Below are 21547 nucleotides of genomic sequence, written 5' to 3' on the forward strand. Positions count from 1 at the left end.
TCTCAATTGGGCGGCCACCCCCCCACGATCAGTTCACCTGCCGGGAGCTCAGTTTAGGCGTCCGGAGGTTGACCGAAAAGTGCCACACCCACAGACTGCCAGCAGGTTATCTACTGCCGGACGGTCGATGGGGAGACTGTGGTGGTAACTTGAACACGACGTCCGAGCGTTGGGGTCTCTCGGAGGTGGAATTCAATGCACGACCATGCCGTAAGAATTCCGCCGGGATGGGTGGCTAGTTGGTCACTGTCAATTTTGCGTTCATTCGGACAGAGTTGGAGATAGGATATAGAGTGATTCGGTGGGAGAGACGTGTTGAGGAGTCTTGAAATTCGCTACAGTCAGCAGCCACCGATAGGGCCTTAATCAACATTAGATAGTAATAATCAATAAGGACGTTATACTCGCTAGAGACATAGAGGTTAGGATTAAATATAGGATCAAAACATAGATTAGGATGAAAGATAGAAGATAGGATTTAATCCTAGATAGGAACGGACCAACGGTCATGATCAGTGCGCCCGTATCTGTTATAACGGATACGGATTAGATCGTGGACCAACGGTCACGATCAGTGCGCCTGTATGCGTTATAACGGACAGGATTAGATCCTGGACCAACGGTCACGATCAGTGCGCTTGTATCCGTTATAACGGACAGGATTAGATCGTGACCAACAGCTCATTATTCAAACAGATTATAGCCGTTGAAATCTGTTACAACGGCTATAAATCAAACTAAAATATCTACTATATAGTATCATATATATGTTAAACACTCACCAATGTAAAGTGCGTGGAATAACAATGATACTTAATCACCTATCCTGGGTGTTCAGTTCTTCTCCTCCCACTGCTTCTCCTCTACTCTCGCTCCTTCTCTCTTACTGCTCCTATTCCTCAGTCTTCCTCTTCGTTCTTCACAAGACGTCCTTGGCAGTGGGGATGTTCATCCTTGCCCCGCGAATGTCTCCCGTCCAGCCATCCGATTCCTCCCTTCTCCAATCTTCCTATTCTCTTGCCGCCTCGCTTTCTTCGCCCCTTCTTCTCCCCCTCTTTGTTCTCTTTGAACGAGTGGTGAGACCAAGACACAGTAAAAAAAACACAAATCACTTCTTCCTGGTCTGACCTTCTCCTAGGGTGCCCCTCTTCCTTTATAAGGGGGAGGCTAATTGGGCCCTAGGAGGACACAAGGGGGGGGGGATAATTGTCCATTAAGGGGGCCCTTATATAATGGGCCCCCATTACAAATTCAAAGGGGAAAATCAAAACATAAAAAAAAGGGGGAACAAGGGAGGGGAGTCCAAAATGACTAAGGACCCCCCCGCATGACGACGAAGATGCACGGACTGGCGACGGACTCGTCGCGGTGCGACGAAAATGACTTGACGAGTGCAAAAAAGTATGAGACATAACTAACAAAGAAGACAAGAAAATAAAACATGATAGGCGAGCATAATTCACCCGGTAGTCGACGACGATGGCATGTGGCGTGGACGATGTCTTCGACAGGTCAAGATGGTGTGCGCCATCATTATCATTTTGTGCAACCACCACCACTATGGTAGTTCATTACCAATTTTTAGTTGGAGATATGAACCTTTTCCCAATACCTGCCATCAATGTGGAAGGAAGTTAGGAGCGTTTTATCCCAAAGACAAAAAATTGTCTGAAAGGTTGGGACAGGACCAGAATTTTATCCCATGATTTTTCCTCATCCCATCCAAGAATCCTAGCTTTGACTACCTGTGTTGTGATTATGATTTGTGAGACCAAAATAAGATGGTTCTCTCTTCACCTTGGTTGTAGATAGTGTGAATTAGATCTGACGAGCTTGAGATGCTGGATTTGACTCTAGATTGTCACATATGGAGTTTGATCACAAAATATTTGATGATGTTGTATTAGATCATGATATTAGCATTCAAAACATGCACAACATCAGAATTCCTCCTCATTTAGGGCTAGAATTCTAATCTAGTGAAAATGAGATACAAGTATACAGTCATATATCATGCCGGCTACACTTCTACATCATATTTAAGTCCTACAAAATAAATGTTTATTCATCATTATACTCATATGATGTTTAAATTAAAGTCCTCGAGTATATTCAGTGACTTAGAGAATTATGATGAAATCATAATACAAAGGCTACCCTTTAAGCATATATTCTAAATTCTACTAAGCAAAAGATACTTGAAAGGGACATCTAAATATCCAAAATGACTTGCATTGTTTCATCCTACTTTTATCTCATCCTACTTTTGAGATAAGTACTACTGATCTTGCTGCTATTATTTTAGAGACACTAAAGATGGTTGATGGGTGATTTTTTGGGAAAGACTTCACTGAAGTAATTAGTATTAATTCCTAAATACTATTTATTATACCTATTTGTCGATCAGGTTAATTCATGTCACAATTCTGTAAGTTGTCCTAAGACCTAAGATTGTAAAGGCATCTTGTAGATTGACCACCAGGTTTGGTCTACGACTTATGAATACCTAATCAAAGGATACTCTTGACTCGTATAAAACAAGAAGTCCAGGAATATGATTGAATGGTGAAAATACATTTAGTTCTCCAGTCAAGGTAGTGGAAATATTTGAAAGATATTCTCCAATGGTCAACATTGTGCATCAGTATTAACTTGAGTTATGGATGGGTAAGGGTTTGATTGGTAATCATATCCTAAGTTATTTGGGGGTCTTTTATGTATGAAGGATGTTGGAAAATGTTCTACAAGAGATTTGGTAATTGTGTATCTTCTAAATCATGAAGTATATCATGGAACCCCACAACCTAGATCTACTAAATCTTTGATTAATCAACCTATATGTAGATACAGTTAAACCAATAAGTTCGCTGAATACTAAACCAACCCAAAACTGATAAATTTTGGGCAAATCCGAGCGGACAAGTTTCCTTTTTGGCTTTGAAAGCTTTAACCCTTCTCTGGAACGAGGTATCCTCAGATCCTTGCGGTCATGGAGAGGGCATGATACATAAGAAGAAGATCAGTGTGGGACAAATACATCCGCCACAAACAGCTTCCAAACTGAAGCGGAAGTCAGTAATTCACAGCAAACGACACCACCTTGGCGCATTTCTACACTCTCTATATCTATCTCTACATCTCTCCCTCTCTCTCTCTCTCTATCCAGCTCTGCTAGCCTTAACAGAGAGAAACAATCCAACGGACAATCCTGATCTTCTTCATCATCTCGCGCTCGTGAGAGTGGGCAGAGGATTCCGACGAGGCGCCGCGTCGAACCCCACGTGTCTGCATTTCAAGTCACGCCCCGCCGTGAACACCCGCGGCGGCGGCGGCGCCGCCGCCGCTGGCCCGGCGGAGGAGACGGGGTTGGTGGTGCGGCGGTAGGGGCCGAGCCACTTGGCCTGCATGTACTGGCTCTTGCGCCAGGGGGGTACGTGGAGCTCCCTCAACTGCAGAGACCGTTTGGCAGCGTCGGCGAGGAGGCGGAGCAGCCGGCGGAGCTCCGCCGGCCGGCCCACGTACACTTGAGGCAGCTGCGCCGCCACGCGCTCGTACTCCGCCGTCGGCCGCGCGATCTCGAACTGCCCTCGAAACTCCATCTCCACAATATACCGCTGCCGCGTGTCGTCTCGTACGACGTCCACGTACTCGTAGCTCCCTCGGCCCCCGCCGCGGACCTCCCATCTCGCCTTGCAGAGCACAGCGTTGTAGCCCGCCTCTCTCAGCCGACCCATCACTGCTCTCTGCAGCCCAGGCCCGCCGCCCCTCTCCGCCGCCGCCGCCGCCAGCGCCGCCGCGAACGGGTCCTCCGCCGCCTCTCTCACCAGCGCGCGCACAACCGCCGCCGTCTCCTCGCAGTTATACTCATCGCCGCCGTTATCTTCGACGGTGGCTTCATCTTCCTCGTCGGAGAAGAATATTCCGTCGACGACGCCGGCGAGATCGCCGCCGTCGTGGTCGCTGCCGCTGCTGACGTAGCCCTCCACGCCGAGCAAGCGGGTCTTCGCCTTATCGTCCAGCGGCTCCGTTACGCGCTTCGTCCTCATCATCATCATCATCATCACCATCTTCTGATCACCTAACTTAAGCGGGAACGACGATGCGGTTTATAGAACTGTGAAGGGCGAGAGAAGATGAGCTCACGATGCCCACATCCCTGCGAAACCATGACAAATTGAACTCAATACTTCTAAAACTGCAAGAATCGATCTTTGTCCGAGTTGATTGGGCTATACCGCTGGAGAACGTAACCAAATCGAGGGGAATTCTCTGGAATACAACAATTTGGGAGAAAATACGAGAAGATTGTGATCTTACCTGTTGAATCTGGAGAGTCGGTGCCCGTCTTGAAACGATGGTTCGAGCAGATGTCTGAGGGGTTGCAGGTGGGGTTGGTGTTCGCTGCTTTTGAAGGGATAATGCCTGCTCACGGAAAGATGTATATGTCCCGGTTCAATGCATCAGAGAGCGGTATCGAGAATCACATCTCATTTGATGCTGACGAATTAATGTCCGGGTTCGATGAACCGATAAGGTGGCGGCTTCATGGCCGATAGACGTCCACTTGGACGTGCATGGCTGCATGGGAGGGTCAAGTCTGAAAAGTGTACTGATTTTTTGTCCGCATTCGAGGACTTTAATCCCACGCGTGAAAACAATAGACGGCCTACGATTTGCAGATAACATTTGAATATTAAACCTCCTGATCTTTCCTGAGTGGTCAAAGTTTGACGTTTGAATACCGCCTAGTTTTTCTAGAACCACAAGCAGTGGTCGCATCTGTTACCATAAATTCAATATTCTATCTTCATTCATTGACATACTATCTAGTATGGATGGTCTGATCTTGGGCGGTTGTGAAATCCCCCTGCGCCCGCTGCCTGGGCCCTTGGGAGGAGTGAATGGTCGTTTTTTATCAGCTTTTTATAAAATATCATACAAAAAGTAAATGACTCATGTAGGTAATTGGTTAGCAGGTTTAGTCTGTGAGTGAAGATTGAGTTCTACATTTATTTTTAAGTGTATTTTTTATTATGGTTGTGAAGTTTTTTGACATCAGCAAGCACTCTAAGGCGGTCATGATCTACGTTATTAAGTCGATTCATGAATTGGAAATTAAAATGAAATCGTAACAGATCATTAAAACATAAAAGAAAAAAAACCAATGATTAAATCTTCTTTGAGTGTTATGGAATCCCAAATCAAATTATTGCTTTATTTAGTCTTTTCGAGACACTCAAACGTCTGGCCTCTAAACGTATCTGTGCCATCCTCTGCTGGTTGAACCTCCTCGTGCTTTACTTTATTAGCACCATAATTGATCAAGGAAGGATCCCATTGTTCCAATCACACTAGGAAGGGAGGGCACCCAACGAAAGGAGGACGAAGAAGGATGGAGGTCCAAGCAAGGATCGCTAATGTAATCTTTTTTGTCGCTTTCTCCTATGTATACTAAACATGAAAAAATAGTGAAAGTATAACTTCTAACATCCAATTTATTTTTCCATGTGCTCATGTATATTCTAGGCCCATGTACCAGTTTAGTTAATAACTCAAATAACTTAATCACCTTTTGTTGACTAACCTGGTTAATTAATTATATTTCAAATATATGCTAATTAAGCATGGCCCACACTTTGACCCAATTGGCAGCAAAAGCTACCAGCCACGAGGTGGCAAGTTTGTTAATGTTTCATGGAACCTTTTAGCCGTCAGCTATTAGGAAGGTATAATTCCTCAACTGCATGTCTAGATGGTTTGAGAGTCCTTTCTCAATCCATTTTAACAAAAACCAAAATCTAGACCTAAAGTGTGATCTGGTCTTTGTGTAGTGTGGGCCAGATCAGGTTGAATATTCAAAATACAAATTGAAAAATCAATATCATGTTTGAACTAAAATTAGGAGCTCAAAGTTAATATTAAAAGACAAGCCTAAAATTTTTCTGGTGAAACCAATACAAAAAATAAAATGAAATATTTAATTGAATTTTCATCACAAGGAATAGTGTCTTATTAAATTTAAGTTAGTGTTAGAAAAAATAATATTAGTTTACATGGATTCGACAAAACTTCATCTTCATTTCAAGTGGATTGCAATTCTCAACCTGGATAGAAAAGAATATGCAATTATAGATTGTATGGGCTAGGGTGTTACTACCGATATCCATATCCGATATCCGTTATTGAATATCACGATATCTGTTATCTGGAAAAGTCCGAAACGTGTTCAATAATGATAATGGATATTGATAACGGATAACGATAACGGATATCATTAAGCAGATAATGATATCGTTAAGTTGGATAACATTATCGATTACAAAATGATTAAGTTTTTGACAACCGATGACATTAAATCCCTCTCTCTCTCTGTATCTGTACCTCTCCCTCTCTCTCAGTCTCTTGCTCTTCTTCCAGCTCTCTCGCTCACCCTCCTGCTCTCCCTCTCTTCCGCTCTCTCTCTTTCTCTTGCATTCTCTCTCCCGCTATCAATCTCTCTCCCTCTCTCACCATCACTCTCTCTCTCTCTCTTGCCATCGTTCTCTCTCTCTCATTCTCCCGGTCCCTCCCTCACTCTCCCTCCCTCTCTCTCATTCTCCCCACTCTCCCTCTCTCTCTCATTCTCCCCGCCTCTCCCTCCCTCTCGCTCATTCTCAAGCGCTCTCCTCTCTCAGTCGCTATCTCTTCCTCCCTCTCTCTGTCTCTCTCCTTGTGGCTCTCTCTCTCTCTCCCTCCAGCTCTCTCTCTCTCGCTCTCTCTCTCTCTCGCTCTCTCTCCCCCATTCTCTTTGCCTCTCTAGCTCTACTCCCCAGTCTCTCTCTCTCTCTCTCCTGCTCTCTTTGTCTCTCTCTGGCTCTACTCCCCCAATCTCTCTTTCTCCCTCCCGCTCTCTTTGCCTCTCTCTGGCTCTACTCCCCCAATCTCTCTCTCTCTCTCTCTCTCTCTCTCTCTCTCCCTCTCTCTACTCTCCCAATCTCTCTCTTTCTCTCACTCTACTCTCCCAATCTCTCTCGCTTGCTCTACTCCCCAATCTCCCTCTCTCCCTTTCGGTCGTTTGTCTATCCCTAACTGTCGCTCGTTCTCCCGATCTCTTTCTATCTCGCGATAGAGAGACATATACTCTTATTCAATATGCGAATACTAGTATTCTTTAATAATGAATATTAATATGTTATTTAATTAATATTATTCAATATCCGATATCTGTTCACCATATCGAATATCGAAACAGAAGAATCTCCAAAAATGAGAAACACTCCCGGATAACGGATACGATAACGGGTAACGTACGAAATAATTCTGTTATCTGTTATCGTTATCCGATAACAGATAACGGATATCGAGTACGAAATTTTCGATAACGAACGAAAGCCAGACGAAAAAACTTCTGATGTCGTTATCCGACGTCCAGTTTCGTATTCGTTATCGGAACGGTAGCACCCTATTATGGGCATAAGAAACATGGGTTCTGATTAGATAGATAGAGAGAGAGAGTAAGAGTAGAAGGGAAATAGATATAAGTAGATACTTGGAGAGAGAGAAATAGGGAAATAGATATATTTGGATAGGGGGAGAGAGTGAGGGGGGAATAAAAATAATTAGAGAGTGGGAGATGTTGGGTTCTACAGTTTGGTTCATCCATGAAAAATAAATTCCATGGATGTGGAAGCGTAGTTGATCGATTCTCAATCGATCTATCAAATGAAATTTTGTAGGACCTTTTGGGGAACACGTTCCACCCTTGACTTTGTCGTTCCGAGATCGTTCTGAAGCCGTTCACGCGTCCGGCCTCTAGAAGTATCCACGCGATCACTCGGAGCTTGGATATCCACCTCTTCTTCTTCACTTCTTCTTGAGAACCTTGAAGATCTCCTCACCATGAAGACACTCTTCCTTGGAAGTGTAGAAAAGAGAGTGGAGAGGGGAGAGGCTCTCAAATGAAACTTGCATGGGTGTCTAAAATGAGACCCCTTTCCCTCTTTATATTTCACTTAAGGTTTTTCTCAAAAACCCTCTAAAGAAAAATATATCCACCAATGCCCTTATGACCTTTTGCGTGTGACCCTCTAGGCCCATGTATCATTCTAGTTAATAACTAAAATGGCTCAATAACATTTATTGACCAACCTTATTAATTAACTATATCAACATATAGATTAATTAAATAAGGATCGATTTAACCCAATCGATAGGTTAAGTTTCCAGCCCGTGGGGTGCCAAGCTACACCTCGTGCTCTAGAAGATACCGAGTAGTCTCAAACTCTCTCATGGAACCTTTACCGTCATCGGTTACCGTATATGTATAATCCATCATCCGTGGGAGACTCTCGAATGACTTGGAGCATGGTTTATCGTCAAACTCTAATCCGTCATTCGATTAGTACTGATGCGTAATGGGGATCATTGGAGAACGTCTTCTCCAATATCCTCACTACCCTGGCCAGGGATTTTCTTGTATCATCTTCCTCGAGTCAATCTCCTCTTATACCGAGGGCGGATGATCCCATCTTGACCACTCAATCATCTCCGTAAGCTTCTTACTACATCCAATCTATAACTTGTTTGAATCCCATGATTAGAGACTCATATATCACAGTCAAAATGTAGTCATCCGCTTACGAGATGTCCTTGGTGTCTGAGGTCAGTGGATCACTTATACAACTGTGATTTGAATCAACCTGATTGACGTTTAGGTATAATACCATTCAGGGATTCATACGGATCAATTCAGTGAACTCTTTCTCCAAAGAGCACCCACTATCTGTCCTTAGTGTCGCCACACTAGTAGCCATAGGATCAGCTATACTTATCAAATAAGTAGGATCAGCTAGTGCTATTCTATCTGGATAATTTGATGTCCATCTCGAATATCCTCAAATAGGAATATTTAGAATACATGTTTAAAGACTAGTGATTGCTGTATTATGATCTCATCATAATTCACTATGTCATTGCACGTATTCGTGGACTTCATTATAAACATCACACAGAATAATAATGAATTCAAATAATTTATTCAATGAACCTAAATATACACGGTAGTGTGATTGGCTTGACGGCCACATAATATCCATGAGGAGAGACTAAAAGAAATATATATAAGTAGAGATAGAGATAGAGATAGAATATAGAGTTAGATAGGGGGACATAGTGAAAGGGAAAGAGAAAGATTTAAAGAGAGGATGAGAGTATGAGGCAAAGAGATAGAGTTCGAGTGGGGGAGAGAGTGAGAGAGAAAGAGTGAGATCGAGAGAGGGAGAGGAGTGAGAGAAGGAGAGACTAGATAGAGGGACATTAAAATAAATAAAGAGTGGGAGTGAGAATGAAAGGGAAATGTTGGATCTAACATGTGGGCTAACACACATATCATTGTATATTGAGAGTTATTGTAAAGTTAAAATATCTCATTTAGAGTGACTTTAGGAAGACTGGGTTCAAGGTTTTTTTCATAGTGGAAATATTTGTAAAACTAGGTCAGATACTATGACTGGTAGTTTTGGTATTTGGAAGTGCCACATGAGGTTTCTTTGAATAAAGGTCGTGGTCCTCAGATGAAGCAGTACTTCGTGTGATCCTCAAGACCCCATATTCATTAGAGGAACCAGTCTCCACTGAAAAGATCCAAAATATGCACTCCTAGCCATCAGATAAGATGGAATCGGGTGTGCCTCCATTCTAAATATTATATCAGCAAAGATACTGAGAGAGAGGGAGAGTAAAAAAAAATGGTGGGTAGAGGGAGAGAGTGACGAGAAAGAGAGAGAGAGAGAGAGAGAGAGAGAGAGAGAGAGAGAGAGAGAGAGAGAGAGAGGGCAAGAGGGAAAAAGAGAGACTGAGAGGAGGGAGAGGGAGTGCATGAAAGAGCTAGAGGAAGGGAGGGATTTATATATAGAGAAAGAGTGAGTGAGCATGTGTGATGGCGAGGACGCCAACATATCATCGACGAATGCGTCACCACGGTCAACCGGAGTCAACACGCCTGCTATGGACCATGGTCAACCGGAGTCAACCGAAGTCAACCCGCCACGGTCTACCGGAGTCAACACCAAAGACGACATGCCGCAACCGTCAACTAGCACGTCTCCACCCGCGCACATCCCTACGCGCGTCATGACACAACGCCAGAGGCAGATCCACAACTGCCCTTTGGCGTGACACGGCGCACATCTTTAATTTCTCGTCTTTATTTTCTCGTCATTTTCTCTTTCCTCCAAGGCCTATATATAGGCCATTGTTTTCAAGAAACATTAGGCAGTCATAATTTCAAGAATTGAGTTTCAGTTTAACTCTTCTTGGAGGACTGCCCAGCCTCCCCTACCCCTCCTAACCCTAGCCGTCGCCGCCGTCGTCGCCGCCGCCACCGCCAGCGACGTCGGCCTTCCACCCTCTCTCCTTTCTCTCTCTCTTTCTCCCTCTTCCTCTCACCCTCTCACCCTCTCTCTCGCCCAAGGCCGCCCCAGCCAAGGCCGCCTAGGCAGCCCCGCCAAGGGCGCCCAGGCCGCCCCAGCCAAGGCCACCCAAGCAGCCCCGCCAGGGCCGCCCAGGCCACCCCCCTAGCCAAGACCGCCCTAGGGCCGCCCAGGCAGCACCGCCAGGGCCGCCCCGGCCGTCCATCCAAGGTCGCCTAGGGCCGCCCTTGGCCGCCCGCGCACGCTGCGCGCCGACGGCCTGCCCGCTCACGCTGCGCGCCGACGACCTGCCCGCGCGCGCGCGCGTCGCCGCACGTGCTGCACCACCACTAACATCGTCGAGGCCGTCCAACGGTTCGTCGTCGACGCCATTGATGCTTCGAGCTGCGCGCGCTACGCGCGCTTCGGGTGCGCTCTGCCAGCGCTCCGCGCGCTCAGCGTACGCGCGCTCCGTGCGCTCTGCACACCCTACGTGTGCTTCGCGCGCGCGGGTATTCGCCCACGCCTGACTCTGTGACGACATCATCTAGTCTCAACCAGGGCCATTCAACGCCCGGAGCGCTCAGGATCGTCCTCGTCCAGTGGGCCGCTCAACGCCCGGATTCGCCCAGCCTTATCACGATTGGAATTTCCCGCATCCTCTTCACGCACTACGATGCCGAGGTACGCCTGAACTCGTTGGATTCAAAGTGTTCTCCGTTCAGTGTTTTCTCGAGAAGTTTCCACCACCGTCAGAATTAGATTTGGATTGGAATTTTCTACTTCTTCTCCCTCTTTCTCGAGTGTTTCCTTGCGATGTGAATTTGGGTATTGATTTCGGTGCTTAGGCATCGTCGCGGTGGAGGAAGACAGTACTCCCGCCCTCGATAAGGGTCGGAGCTGCATCACCAGATTTCCATCGGGTTTAAAGTCTGAAATCGATTGAGTGAATTTCTGTGGATTGTTTTATCCCTCCCTACAAACCCGTCCATCACCCTTTACCCGTCGTCAACCCATCCGTCTCCTCAGTCACCCTTTTCCTTAGTCGTCCTACGTCAATGTGTGTGAGGGAGAAAAAATGTGTGTGTGAGAGGGAGAAATAGAGTTATTGAGAGTGAGATATTGATACATAGAGAGAGAGAGATCTAGAGTGATCGACAGTGAGAGATTGACAGAAAGAAAGATAGTGGGAGATAGAGCAAGAGAGAGAATTTGAGGTTCAGAGAGGTACATATTATATAGATTCTAGTGTAACACAATATAAGGTTTTGAAACATTATAATGTAATAATGACTATATAATGATCTTCAGGTGAATCTGACAGTTAAACCAAAACTACACTAGAAGTAGGGATCTGCTTTTAAAAGGTCGGCCCACCATCTGAGTATGGTCCTATATGGTTGAGCTTTGGTCATACTGTGACATTCCCTGTAAATGAAAATTCTAGGACAACTGATAACCTCAAAATTGGGATGTAAATTCATCATTTTTAATTGCTTTTAATCAAGAGTTTATTTATTCACTAGCATATGGTTAGTTAGTGATGAGAAGGATTTGTCTCCATATGGATCAATAATCAGGAATTTAATATGATTTAAATGGTATTGAAGGTGGAGAGTAGTCACAATTAAAAGCAAGGTCTAAGGAATTTAGAGAGAAATTGTGAGGTTTTTTGGTAATAGTTAATATTTATGAATACTACGAATTATTAACGTGAAATATGCAAGATAGAGGGTAGCCATTGAGAAAAAGAATGCAAAAGAAATATAGGAAGAATGGAGTGTAGGAAGGATGAAAGGATTAGAAGGGGGATAGAGGTATATGGATATGTATATGGGTATAAATTGGTATACAATAGATACGTAGAATTGGGAACGGTGGGATGATTAGGAAATGTGATCTGGAAGGGTCTCGGAATTGGGATGTAATTTTAAGGACAAATGAGTGGATCTAAGCTAGATGGTGTTGATAACTTATAAAAAGTATCAGGAACCAGACACTATGTTATTTTCTTGTACCAGGAACTAAGTGATTTGCATATGCTTGTGTGCTCATCCTGTTTTCCATTGCTTCCATTTAATCACCAAAGATCGTTGAGACACCTTGATGGATCGCCAAATGCTGGAAGGAAGTTCAATGATATATTACAGCGCCTGGCACATCTCCTTATAGATTAGAGGACATGAATGGACGGAGGATAGAAAAACAAAGCAGTGAAAAAAAATTCATTTCAACAGCCTTCTAGATTGTTAGGTATTAATGTTTGAAGTTTGCATAATTTTTTCCCTTCATTTTTTTAATTCCTCTATCTAATCTTCAGTGCCATTCCCTAATGTCATAGAGTTTTGCTTTATTAAAGTTCCTAAAGATTTCCTTATGTAATGTGTTATAGGGCTCTGCTTTCTGATTTGTTATGGATCCACGTCTCTCAGCATGATATGTGACTGTTAAAAAAATAAAAAAACCATGTTTTCGTGCACCATTTAATGACAGACAAGGTTTTCCACTTTGAGTGTGCCACGTGGGACCCCTTTTTCCCTATCATTAAATAACTCCGTGATTTTTTTGAGTGTTCAGGATGATTGATGACAATTACAGTTGGTGGTTTTTGTGTGGACGCCACACTTTTTCCTTCAAAACTCAATTAAATGTAACTTTAATCAATAATGTTTTTCATTGACCCATGTGTCCATGTCCAATAAAAATAGCAAAATGCCAGTCCATGACTGGAAAATTACAAAAACCAATGATTGGTCATTATTCCAAAAAATAAGATGAAAGGAAATGGTAGTGCACAAGTTAAAGCTAAAATTCTGTTGAAAATAAAATAAAATATTTAATGAAATATAAGAAACATATGTGGTGACTTATAAAATACATATTTATTTGAATTAAATGTCAAAATTCGAAAACTCCATACTATTTTCTTTACCATATAATATTATAAATTCTTTAAAAATAAAAACCATTTAAATCATATTATCATTATGTAAATAAATCCAATCACTTTAAGCTTGGCGGTCCAAATCTATAATAATTTAATTAAGTTAAACAACTAAGTTCATGATAATTATTTTACATATAGCACTATATCAAAAATAATTTATAAATTTTGTGACATTAATTAAATATGGAATAATATATTAATATATAACTTCCAAATGTCATGACAAATTAATATACCAACCTTTTCATGGAACCTTTGAACCATTAGTTGCTAGACATGTATAATCCCTTATTGACATTTTTGGGCTCTGAGTTTGTGATTGTCATGATTCTTAAACTATTTGCATGGTGACAGAGAATGAAATTGTATGGGATCGTCAAATAATTAAAAACTCGATGATCAAATCTGATAACATGGATCAAATCCATGATTTATGAATTCTTTTAATGAGTTTTCTTGAGAAATTCAAGTCTCAAGACTATATATATATCTATATGATTCTGGGCATGTCAAATCCCCTATGCATTAAGAGGGAAGGATAATCAGAGAGAGATGATAGATGATGGATGGGAACCTTAAGAAAATTTCTTTGGTGAACTTTATCTACATATTTATTCTCTTCGTACTTTATGGGAATTTTCATAAACACCACAAAATTTAAATGTATCTTCTGAGATCCAAATGACCCTTAGCATGTGATCATTTAGAACCATGCATCATCTATTTAATGACTCCAATGATCTGATCACCTTTTTTATACAACATTATTATTTACCTACATAAAATATATAGTAATTATTAAAGGATTGATTTAACCCAATATATTTTTTGAGTTTATAGCTTGTGGGGCAAAAAGCTATACCTTGTGCTCTTAAAAATAAAAAGGAGTTTATTAGATTTCTAATGAACCCTTTATTCTCATCACTTTGAATGAAATAACAAAAATCGTTTATTTTACACTCCTCTGGTGACATATGCTATGGTCAATCATCCAAGTTAGTAGAAGTCATTTGGGAACTCATTAAAAAACTGTTTTTTGATATTCAATTACCTTAGACATGGGTTTCATCACATCATATTTATTGTGTTGTATATTATGTGAACGTCAAGCCAATCACACCACCATGTTTATTTAAGTTAATTGAATAAAATATTTACGTTCATTATTATTCCGATGTGATCTTTATAATGAATTTCATGAATATATGCAATGACATAGTGAATTATGATGAGATCATAGTACAATGATCACTAGTCTTTAAACATGTATTCCAAATATTCCTATTCGATAGATATTTAAGATGGACATCGAATTATCCAGATAGAATAGCACTAGCTAATCCTACATATACGATAAGTATAGTTGATCCTGTGGCTATTAGTGTGACGACACTAAGGGAAAATAGTGGGTGTCTTTGGAGAAAGAGCTCAATGAATTGATCTGTAGGAATCCCTGAATAGTATTATATCTAAATGTCAATCACGTTGATTCATGTCATGGTTGTATAAGTGATCCACTGACTTGAGACACTAAGGACATCTCGTGAAATGATAACTGCATTTTGAGTACGACTTATGAGCCTCTAATCATGGGATTCAAACAAGCCACAACTCTGATGACCTGAATCAACTTGATTGACAGTTGGTATAATGCCATTCAATGATTCAAATATATCAATTTAGTGAGCTATTTCTTGGAAAGAGGACCCAGTCAATGCGTTTAGTGTCTACATGATGGATATTATGAGGTCATCAAACCAATCACAATTTCATAGTATATTTTAGTTTATTGAAATAAATATTTATTGATTATTATTCTTGATTGAGTTCCTAATGAAGTCCATGAATGCATAAAATGGCTTAGTGAATTATGATGAGATCATAATACAATGATCACTAATCTTCAAGCACATATTTTAAACATTCCTATTTGATAGAGTATGAGGTGTAGCTTGGGGCCCCATGGGCTGGATTCATCCTTGATTAATTAATCAATAAGTCGATATAGTGAATAAGTAAGGTTGGTTAATGAATGTAATTAGGCCATATATGTATGACCAGATTGATACATGGGCTTAGAGGCTCACATGGAAAATATCATGAGGACTTCTGTAAAAAGACTTTTATAGATGGGAAGAAGTTAAGCCAGGCAGGCTTGGTCACTTCCCCCTTCTTATTTATCTCACTCCACTCATTCCATTAGAAGCCAGGTGAGGAGATTAAGCATATCTTCAAGAAGACTTGAGGGGGAGGAGAGAAGATTTAAGAGCCCTTTGATCACATGGATATGTCTAGGCTGAGCATGTGAGCAGCTTGAAAATCCTCTTCTAGGGAGAAAGTCAAGGGTGGAACAAATTCCTCATATGATAATTTAGATTACTCTTTCTTTCAATTCTGTATTTATCTTAAATTCCACTGCATTGGAAAGTGTTTGTTGGAAGTTATTAATCAATGCCTAACAACCCAACATTCCATACAAATGGCTACGACTCATTGCTCAAACCTATCAACTTTTCCTTTCAAGCCCAAACCTTAAATTATTATTTTTAAATAAATAACCCAATACTTTTACTTGAGGCCCCCATAGATTGCTCCACCACACTAATTATACCCTTCCTTCTTAAATTTATGCACACATATTACTTCATATGTTCACTAGAAGGAAAACTACTTTACTTCCAAGAAGTCAAACCTGGTTAGTTAAAGATGTGTAGGATACAGAAAAAGCTTACGAGTAATTGAATATGTCAGTTTTAATAACATGACAGATTCATTATTTATAAGTCCAAAAATATATAATTCATAAAATTATAATCATATTTATTTTATTATCATGATCATCTAACATCTTATTAAATAAATGTAATCATACCAATTGTGCAGAGCCCTAAAACATGTTGTAAAAGATTACCCCTGAAGATTAACAAGCTAAAAATATATATTTTGTTTTATTTTACAGTTTTTTTATATAATCAAAAATCAATCTGTATTATGATAGTATGCTATCAACAATTTCATTGCAAAAATTTAAACACTTAATCTATTCAATTAATGATAAAAATTTAAATAGGATGTTGAATTTTATTTAATCTAAGGACATATTAAAAATACTCGTGGCATACATTTCCCTTTTTTAAAGCCTACTGCAGATTTGTGATTTTATAAATATTTTTTAGAACTTCAAAAGTATTGAATGCATAATAGGGTGATCGCTCATGACTAGCATACGAATGGATTACATGCGCTATGGTAGTAAAAAAATTTTAGCTGAATTTGAAATAAATCAAATCATATAAGAAATATTTGATGATCATACAAATTTCATACTATCTTATCAGATATTCTTTGATTCTTTGTTCAAGTTGTTTCAAGGTATTCACGTGCCCTATCTCTGAAGGTGCACTCATGGTCTTAATAACTTTGCATATCCTTATATTGTACTTGATCAAGATTACCATGGATACTTATAGGTATTCAAGGCATTCCCATTCACCAATTAAGGGATTTTGGTACAAATAAATTTGATTAAAAACAGCAAAAAAAAATTTAAAAAAATCCTAGTCTTTTAATATTCACAAGATACCAATTATTTTCATGGGATAGAGTCTAACTATACATAATATATAGAGTCTAACTATACATAATATATGTATACATAATATATACATGATTCACTAATATTTAGAGACACATGTGGCCATCTTTCCAGTTCCTGTCAGGATACATTACATTGAAAATATGTCTCTATTTTCTGTATGTGGATTAAAAATTTGGTAAAATAATATTCACGAGCCATGCTAAAAGAACAACTATGTTTAGTCTTCCAATGATCATTAATGCCAGTCTTTACAGTCAAATATAATATTTTGAATAAATTTAATGTTTTTAATTAGATTTAATGTTTTATACAATTTTAAAAAGTGGATATGAAAAATATGTGTAGTTAGAATTCAGGTTCGAAATGTACATCATGAAGATTCCTAATCTTTCCCAAAATGTATATAAAATTTATTAATATTACTAATAAATAAAATATGAAAAAGTATTCAAATAATATATTTTGGCATATTATCAAAGAAAAATACAAAATCTATAAAAATGTATCTATGGCTGCATAATCTTGAGGAGTTGGATTCAATAACATGATTTATATCTATCAACTACATGTATGTAGCCTAGAATATCATTCCTTGAGGGCCATCAACTAGTGGTGGTGCAAGATGAAGACTCTTCTATAAGCTGAAAAGTTCTCCATAAAATTTTCTAGAGACTAGCAAAATCGTATTATAGATTCTTCCTCTTCCACAATTCTTGTAAATGATTCTTCTTCTGCCATATTTCTCTGAAAATATTTTCAAAATATCATCTTTTTTGTCTTATCGGGATCTTCTTAAGCTACACAACATATTATGGTTTTATGTTTTATTTGTTAGGATCAGTTTATCCCATGTTTAAAGTTGTGTTTTCAAGGGTACTGTCATTATGGACAATCCTGATCCATTAGTTTCCTATATAAGGCCCCATTATAATATTGAAGGGTCATTATTGAAGTACTTCATTCTAGGAAACTGTCCCTACCCTCTGAGTTTTTTCCTTATTAAAGAGTGATCTTGTGCTTGTTGACTCAGGCACAACCCCTCTTGTCAACTCAAGGGCTGAAGAGGTTAGTTTTGTGGATTCACGACTTTGGCTGAGTCAAGTCAAGCAAGGCTTGTGGATTTGAGTTGTGTTTCTACACCATTCCTGCGCAAAGCCTGTATCAGTAGACCTCACAAAATTAAAAGGTCTGACAATATATTTTTAAACATAAATCTCATTTTGCTTTCTTGCATAAGGTTCACATTTTAGGATCCAATGTTTGCTTACAATTTTGTTTATATCTGCCGTTCATATTTGGCAACTTTTATAACATGAAAATGTCACAAACTCATCAATAGTATGTATTCAAAACATAAATCTAAATATCATTGTAAAAAAGTTAACACTTATTACTAACTGTATCAAAGCCAAGTCCCATATTAGGTATCCATCTATGGATTGTGCATCATACAGCGCCAAATAAATGGCAAATAAATTGAACTCTGTGGTAAAACCAGTTTTTGCAGTTCTAGAAAAAATAAAAGCCATCCCCATGTTTAACTTTGCGGAACACAGGAAAGATCAGGAGGCATAATTCTGAACGACTAACAACCATTCATGGGCGATCAAATTTTTTTTTGCCGATGGATAAATACCCAAAGTCCGGACAGGCATTCCAACATAGTTCAGCCTACCCTCCCATGCAGCCATGCATGTCAAGACGGACGTCAATCAGCCATGAAGCAGCTGCTTTCTCGGTTCATTGAATCCGGACATTCGCATAAACCGAAGATGCAAGTGTGGATTGCACTCTAAGGTTCATTGAACCGGGACACTTACATCCTATTTGACAGGACTCTTCTTATAAAAAACGGCAGCTAAGTGTCTCTTCAATCCCACGGACTTCTGCTCGAGGCAACGCTTCAAAGAACGCACAGCCACTTCTCCAGACTCCAAGGCAACGTTTCAAAGGTAGAATCGGAATCCACTCATCTCCTCTCCCAAATTATTTTAGTCAAGAGCAACTCTCGATTCAATTTCAAAGCAGAAGCATACCGATCGAATCAGAAAAAAATATTACTGCTTGGAAAGTGGGTTTTTAGGATTCGACATCCAGACTTCATAAGACGTCATGTAGAAAAAGGGCCATCGTTTTCTCTCGAAGAGGACCTCTATAAACGCAATTAAAGAAGCTTTTTTTCCCTTCTTTGTCATGGTTTCGCAGGGATGTTGGCATCGTGAGCTCATCTTCTCTCGTCCTTCACAGTGCTATAAACCGCACCGTCGTTCCCGCTAACGTTAGGTGATCAGAAGATGGTGATGATGATGACGAGGAGGACGAAGCGCGTGACGGAGCCGCTGGACGATAAGGCGAAGACCCGCTTGCTCGGCGTGGAGGGCTACGTCAGCAGCGGCAGCGACCACGACGGCGGCGACCTCGCCGGCGTCGTCGACGGAATATTCTTCTCCGACGAGGAAGATGCCACCACCGTCGAAGATAACGGCGGCGGCGAGGATAACTGTGAGGAGACGGCCGCGGTTGTGCGGGGGATGGTGAGGGAGGCGGCGGAGGACCCGTTCGAGGCGGCGCTGGCGGCGGCGGCGGCGGGGATAACGGCGGCGGAGAGGGGCGGCGGCCCTGGGCTGCAAAGAGCAGTGATGGGTCGGCTGAGAGAAGCCGGCTACAACGCTGGGCTCTGCAAGGCGAGGTGGGAGGTTCGCGGCGGGGGCCGGGCGAGCTACGAGTACGTGGACGTCTTACGGGACGACACGCGGCAGCGGTATATTGTGGAGGTCGAGTTTCGAGGGCAGTTCGAGATCGCGCGGCCCACGGCGGAGTACGAGCGCGTGGCGGCGCAGTTGCCGCGAGTCTACGTGGGCCGGCCGGCGGAGCTCCGGCGGCTGCTCCGCCTCCTCGCCGGCGCCGCCAAACGGTCTCTGCAAATCAGGGAGCTCCACGTACCCCCCTGGCGCAAGAGCCAGTACATGCAGGCCAAGTGGCTCGGTCCCTACAGCCGCACCACCAACCCCGTCTCGTCCGCCGCCGCGGCGGTGGCAGCGGCCCCGCCGCTAGTGTTCACGGCGAGGCGTGACTTGAAATGCAGACACGAGGGGTTCGACGCGGCGCCTTTTCCTGATCCTCTGCCCGCTCTCTCGAGAGCGAGATGATGATGAAGATCATGATTATCCGTTGGATTGTTTCTCTGTGTTATTGCAAGCAGAGCGAGATAGATAGATAGATAGATATATAGATAGATAGATAGAGATAGATAGAGATAGATAGATAGAGAGAGAGAGAGAGAGAGAGAGAGATGTAGAACTGCTCCAAAGTGGTGTGATCTGCTGTGTACACTGACGTTGGCTTCAGTTTGGAGACGATTTATCGTCTTCTTACAATCGCTCACTTGTGATCTGATATTCATGCCCAGCTTCGTTTATCTATGTTATCGTTTTCCATTTATTAAGTCTGGTGAGACTGCCTCCTGGCCTGAAAGGAAACCTATCAGCCGATTTTTAAACTTGCTGCGGAATTTTTTTCTTTGGAAAGTGACAGCAGGTTTACTGCTGCGTGCACCACGTACCGGCAGGATGATACTCTTTATCCCTTTCTCCAAACGGTTTAATAAAATAGTTTATTCAGCAGGCGAATACGAAAAATAGAGCACATTAGAAATGGTAGTTGAAGAGGACAAAGGGAAGGGGGACCCGCCTTCTTTGTAACTTGGAAGTGAAGTAATTCGCATAAAGATCAAGGGAAGAATGATATGAAATAATTTAGGAGTTGGGGGAATAGATAAAACTAGTAATGTTATTGGCCGTTGGCGTCAGAGGCTTTTGGAGACTATACAATACCCTTCCGCCTTCTGGGTTGTTTGTCTGGCACGAGGAGCCTACACGTGGAAGCTGTGTTATCTCTCACTTCCACACTGGCAGTCCTGCAACGGTGCACTCATCATGACTCATGAGAGAGTGAGGGATAGGGAGAGATAGAGAGATAGTGATAGGGAGAGAGAGAGAAAGAAAGAGAGAGAGTGATAGGGAGAGAGAGGGTGATAGGTAGGGAGCGTAAGAAAGAAAGAGATAGAGAGTGATAGGGAGAGAGAGAGAGAGGGAGAGAATGATAGAGAAAGAGAGAGAGTGAAAGGGAGAGAGAGGGTGATAGGTAGGGAGAGTAAGAAAGAAAGAGATAGAGAGTGATAGGGAGAGAGAGAGAGAGAGGGAGAGAATGATAGAGAAAGAGAGAGAGTGAGAAAGAGAGAGAGAGAGATACGGAGGGAGAGAGAGAAAGAAAGAGAGAGAGAGAGAGTGATAGGGATAGTGACGTAAACAACGGATGACCGTAGGGAGATTGAAATACCTTTTGATGAAATCGGTCGTCTGAGTGTGGTTGAAATGGGGCGTTGACGGAGTTGACCAGCTTCAATTATTCAATACAGCTTTACAATAGAAATCCCGTGGACATGATTCGATCTCGAATATTGCTGGAGACCGACGACCACCGAATCCGAACAAATGAAATGTCACTCACAGTTCATGCTAGGAGGAAAAGAAGGGTACCTGTGAGCTCCGAGGGAAAAGTCCTACGCATGATGAATAGCTCTACTGAATCCAGAAGGGAGAAGAGAACCAGAGA

At 41.7% G+C, this 21547-nt stretch overlaps 2 protein-coding genes across 2 annotated transcripts; one reads left to right on the forward strand and one right to left on the reverse strand.

Annotated features, from left to right (window-relative positions):
* Positions 1-3006: 3006 nt before the first annotated feature.
* Positions 3007-4380, reverse strand: LOC144704518 (uncharacterized). The gene is made up of 2 exons (XM_078576963.1): positions 4318-4380; positions 3007-4156 (listed from the first exon to the last, which is right to left on the reverse strand). The coding sequence occupies exon 2, from the start codon at positions 4065-4067 to the stop codon at positions 3222-3224; it is 846 nt and encodes a 281-aa protein (XP_078433089.1). The 5' UTR covers positions 4068-4156; positions 4318-4380; the 3' UTR covers positions 3007-3221.
* A 14441-nt stretch (positions 4381-18821) lies between these two features.
* LOC144704699 (uncharacterized) lies at positions 18822-20082 on the forward strand. The gene is made up of 2 exons (XM_078577214.1): positions 18822-18885; positions 19139-20082. The coding sequence occupies exon 2, from the start codon at positions 19228-19230 to the stop codon at positions 20080-20082; it is 855 nt and encodes a 284-aa protein (XP_078433340.1). The 5' UTR covers positions 18822-18885; positions 19139-19227.
* The last annotated feature ends 1465 nt before the right edge of the window (positions 20083-21547 follow it).

The sequence above is a fragment of the Wolffia australiana genome, chromosome 6 (assembly GCF_029677425.1).
Source record: "Wolffia australiana isolate 7733 chromosome 6, ASM2967742v1".
NCBI classification, from domain to species: Eukaryota; Viridiplantae; Streptophyta; class Magnoliopsida; order Alismatales; family Araceae; genus Wolffia; species Wolffia australiana.

What these genes read in the sequence shown, in the direction of transcription:
- LOC144704518 (XM_078576963.1), bottom strand. Translation starts at nt 4,067, where the DNA reads ATGGTGATGATGATGATGATGATGAGGACGAAGCGCGTAACGGAGCCG.
- LOC144704699 (XM_078577214.1), top strand. Translation starts at nt 19,228, where the DNA reads ATGGTGATGATGATGACGAGGAGGACGAAGCGCGTGACGGAGCCGCTG.